Below are 5,273 nucleotides of genomic sequence, written 5' to 3' on the forward strand. Positions count from 1 at the left end.
TCTATATGGGATCCGAACCCTCGGCGGGAGTGCCGCCACACTCCCAAGCGCCGCACTCTACCTAGTGCGCCACCGGGCCGGCCCAGTATAGAATTTTTTTTATTCCTCTTCCAATTAGTTGATTTTTCTATAGCTACTTTTTAAAAAATACATTTATTTTTAATAACACAGAACAAAAATACATAGAAAGTAATACTTTAAAACTAGGAAACTTTACAGATTTTAACTCAGGTTTTATTCAAAATCTTTTTGGAAGAATTGATGAATTCAAGAATATTGTGGTTAAATTGTAAATCGGTGAATATAATTACTGCTGAGAAGTCTACAATAACAGTAAATTTATTTCCTCTATCTGTATACTTTTCTAATTAAGGAAAAAAAATACATTTTAATCTATTAGGCTACAAAGTCAAAAAAGATTAATAAAGTCTGTTGTTGTCAAAATGAGCCATTCGTATGAGTAAGAATATAATATAATTTTCAAAGTAATTTATCAATATCTGTCAAAATGAAAAATGTTCATACTCTCCAGGAAGCATTTTTACTTTTAGAAAAGTATCCTATTACTAGGACTAGTGAGCAAAGATATACATAAAAGAATGTGTGTTAGCATTGTTGGTAAAACATTTTTTTGTAACTCAAATAAAGAAAAATATTATTCTTAATATAAATATGTGATTAGTATATATAGAGAGAGAGAGAAGAAAATTGTTAGTGGAATATGCACCAAACTATAAATAGTATTTGTTTTTGAAATAATAGTAGGATTCTAAGGGAAGTTTACTTTCTAATTTATATGATTCTGTAATGTTAAATATTATGTATTTTTGCATGTTATTTTTACAGCACAAAAAAAGTAATAACGTACAAAATGTGAGGAGTACATATTTGTTGAAGTTTTGAAAGTATAGGAAAGACTATTTTAAAAATCATTTCCCATAAAACTTAGTGCTCATAAATTCATCATTATTAATCTTCTTGGTATATTTCTGCTTTTTTGAAATAGATATACTTTACATAATTAAAGAGAAAGTAGCCATCTAAATAATGTACCATGTATAATTTTTGTATCCTGCTTTTTTCAGTTAACATTTTCTGAAATGAGCAAATAAAGAAAAACATGCAATGAATATAAAATATACCTCTAATGACTGCCTAATATTTTTTCATACAGCTGTGCCAAAATTTGCTTATTTCTTTACTTCTGGACATGAAGACTGTTCTCAGTTTTTGAAGATTATAAACAGTCCTTTGGTTAACATTATTTTGTGTAAATCTTAGCCATATTTCACATTTCCTAAAAATGAATCCCAGAAATAAAATTGCTGGCTCAAAGTGATTGAAGAGTTTTAAGCTCGTGATAGATTTTTCAATTTGTACTCGTTTCAGTATCCATTAGTAATGTATGGCTATGATAATCTGCATTATTTTTTAAGTGATAGGATAGGAGAAAGTGGTATTTAAAAAGTTTTTTTTATTTTATATTCATTTTATCACTAATGATGTTGAAGTTTAGAATCTTTACTGATGACTGGAATAAGTGATTTACAAAAAATGTATAGATGTCCAATAAATATGTGAAAAGGTATTGCATCTTACTAGCAATTAATGATATAGAAAGCAAAATAATGTGCTATTAGAATGACAAAGATTGAAACGAATGGTAATAGCCAGTGCTGGCAAGGGAGTGAGAAAAATATTGGTAGTCACATAAATTGATAAAGCATTTCTGGAGGATAATTTGGCACTGTTTATCTAAAACTTCATGTATGTAATCCTAGAATTTTTATTCTTAAGAACAAATTTTAAAACATCAAGAAATTTTTAAAAATATATAAGGGGATGTGTATCTCAAGGATTTTCATAATAATGAAAATAGGAAAAACCTAAGAGTCCAGCAGCAAAGAATTTGACCCAGTATTTGATGACACATTCATGCAATGGAATACTTTGTAACCATTAAAAGAAAGGTAGAGAATCAGTGATTTTTGTCTTTTTTTTTTTTGTCTTTTTTCATGTCTGGCAACGGACCGCAACCCTCAGTGTCGCGCCCGTACCGGACCGGGACCGGCAACGGGATCACAACCCTCGGTGCTGCGCCCGCCCCTCGCTCAGCCAGTGAGCGGAAACCAGTCTGTATGTGGGATCCAAACCCTCGGTGGGAGCGCCACTGCACTCCCAAGCGGCGCACTGCAGCAGTGCGCCACTGGGCCGGCCCAAGAGAATCAGTGATTTTTGAAATGCTGAATCCTTAAGTTAATTAAGGGGCTGGCTTTCAGATTTAAAAAAATAGAATAAAATAAAAGCTATTTGTAAATATTTCAGAAGATTTTTAAATATATTTATGTATAATTGTTTGTCTACTTCATCTTAATGCCGAATGTATTTCTCACTAATGTTTATGATAAAAAATATTTGAGAAACACTAATGTAGAGATTTAATGTTTCATATAAAAGTAATATAAAATATACTGCAAAAAAAAAAGTCAAGGAAACTGGCATATAATCAGAAAGACAAGGTGTAAATAGCAGGATCACATTTTAAATAGAGGTGTAGATATTCATATTTAAATGCACACAAGGAAAAGTGTCACTTGATTTACAATAATGATTGTATCTGTGTAACAGGGTTATGGTTTTTTAACTCTTTTCCTCATCTCATACTGTAATTTTTAAAACAAAAAAAAAAGGCATAATTTTTTAAAATTACAAAATAGCAAGTCATTAAATATTATCATCCAAATGAAAAGAGATTTTACATGAAATACAACTATGGTTAATGTATTATTTAGTCATATAAACTAATAAGAACACCAAAACCTCTAATGAAAAATGGACATAGGACATGAAGAGATAATACAAGTACATAGGTTAGGAAATGCAAATGGATAATAAACATAGAAAAATTTGTAAGTGTAGCTTTAATTTTCTCTTTCATTCTTTTATACAGAGAAGGACAAGCCATTATTTTTGTCATTGATAGTAGTGACAGATTAAGAATGGTTGTGGCCAAAGAAGAACTTGATACTCTTTTGAATCATCCAGGTATGTGTGTTTATCTTTCAGTCTGTGTTATCTGTGCTTTGGAGTCTATTTATATGTGATGTTTTGTTCTTTGGTGTATTAGTCTATTTTCTGTTGCTTATAATACAATACCTGAAACTGGGTAATTTATAAAGAAATGTAATTTAATTCTTATGGTTTCGGAGGCTGAGAAGTCAACAGTCCAGGTGTTACATCTGGAGAGGGAGGGTGGAAACTCTCTACAGAGTCCTGTGGTGACCGTGGTATCACATGGTGAGTATGGCGTGCGCAAGAAAGCTAACTTTCTCATTTGCTCTCCTTATAAAGCCATCAGAACCACTCCCTGATAAACTATTAAACCATTAACAATTAGCCCTTTAATGGATTAATCCATTCATGACGGCAGGGCCCTCAAGATCCAATAACCTCTTTAAGGCCCCACCTTTTAAATACCATAATCAGATTTTTCATCCTCTTAACACTGTTACAGTGGGGATCAAGTTTCCAACACATGAACTTTTGGGAGCACATTGAACCCATACCATTTTATACCTACAAAAAGTGTTGCTTACAGTATGTAATTGCTTCTTATTTAAATTTTTAAATTTTAAAACATTAGTTATGCACAATTTATAATATCCTACATCATCGTATTTTTTTTAATTTCAAAGTTTTTGAAATATTTTTTGTCTCTAACCTTTATTTCCTCAAAAATAAAATTGACCTTTTTTTCTGATTACATAAATAATATCTGCCAATAGCAAAAACAATTCAGACCAAAAAAGAATCAGGAAGAAAATGAAAATCTGTGTATTTCAACAGCCATTATAATTATTTTGGTTGCTGTCTTTTCATCCATTTCTCCATGTGTATCTGACTGAGTGTGTGTGTTTACTTTCCCTTCTAATTTCTTCATTGACCCATTGGTTATTCAGTAGCATGTTGTTTAATTTCCATGTATTTGTAAAGTTCTTGAATTCTCTCCTGTCACTGATTTCCAGTTTTATACCACCATGGTCAGAAAAAATAATTGCTATGATTTCAGTATTCTTATACTTGTTAAGTTTGTTTTGTGGCCTAACATATGATCAGCCCTGGAGAATGTTCCACGTGTAGTTGAGAAGAATATGTGTGTATTCAGCAGCTGTTGGATGATATGTTCTGTAAATGTCAGTTAGGTCCATTTGAATACAGTTTCAATACAATGTGTCTTTGTTGATTTTCTGTCTGGATGATCTGTCTGTCTATTGTTGAGAGTAGGGCATTCTTAGGACCCTACTATTATTGTATTTTAGTGTATCTCCTTTAGATCTAATAATATTTGCTTTATATGTCTAGGTGCTCCAATGTTGGATGCACATATATTTACAATTGTTACATCCTCTTGCTGAATTGATCCATTTATCATTATATGATGACCTTCTTTGTCTCTCTTTGCAGTCTTTGACTTAAAGTCTGTTTTACCTGATATATCAGCTCTCTTGGTTTCTATTTGCATGGAACAACTTTTTCCATCCCTTCAGTTTCATTCTGTGTGTGTCCTTGCAAGTGAACTGTGTCTCTTGTAGGCAGCATATAATTGGATATTGTTTTTTAATTCATTCATCCGTTCTTTATCTTTTAATTGGAAAATTTAATACATTTACATTCAGTATGATTATTGATAGGTAAGGATTTACTACTGTTCATTGTCTTCTAGTTCTGTAGATCTTTCCTTCCTTTTTTTGTCTTTTACTGTCTTCCATTGTGACTAAATGATTTTCTCTAACGGTGTGTTTTGATGCCTTGACTTTTACTTTTAGTATATCTATTATAGGTTTTTGCTTTGTGGTGACCATGAGTCTTACAGAATACATCACAGGTTATTTCAGGCTGATATCAGCTTCACTCTGCTAAAAAAAAAAAAAAAACTCTGAACTTTAACTCTGCTCCCTGACTCCATTTTGAATTTTGATGTCACAGCTGACATTTTTTTATATTGCATATCCCTTAACATATCATTGTAGTTATTATTTTTAAGTGTTTTGTCGTTTAATCTTCATATGAATGATGTAATATGATTGACACACAGTCATTACATTTTTGGGGTATTCTAAATTTGGCTATTTACTGACTTCTACCAGTGAGTTTTATACTTTCAGATGTTTTTGTGCTACTTATTAATGTCCCCCCCCCCCCCCCCCCCCCTCCTCTTTCTTTTTTTTACTTCCGTGTGGGGAATTATTTTTTTTTTTTTTCCCCTCCCCACC

The 5,273-nt window shown here is 31.7% G+C and overlaps 1 protein-coding gene across 1 annotated transcript in view; it reads left to right on the top strand.

Moving 5' to 3' along the window:
• Window positions 1–5,273, top strand: part of ARL6 (ADP-ribosylation factor-like 6) — a 33,440-nt gene that overhangs the window by 11,631 nt on the left and 16,536 nt on the right. Inside the window, exon 5 of the mRNA XM_008590193.1 lies at window positions 2,951–3,045. Within this exon, the coding sequence (XP_008588415.1) occupies window positions 2,951–3,045 (95 nt within the window). The remainder of the gene's footprint in view (window positions 1–2,950; window positions 3,046–5,273) is intronic.

Source organism: Galeopterus variegatus, unplaced genomic scaffold, assembly GCF_000696425.1.
Source record: "Galeopterus variegatus unplaced genomic scaffold, G_variegatus-3.0.2 Scaffold5918, whole genome shotgun sequence".
In the NCBI taxonomy this organism is placed as follows: Eukaryota; Metazoa; Chordata; class Mammalia; order Dermoptera; family Cynocephalidae; genus Galeopterus; species Galeopterus variegatus.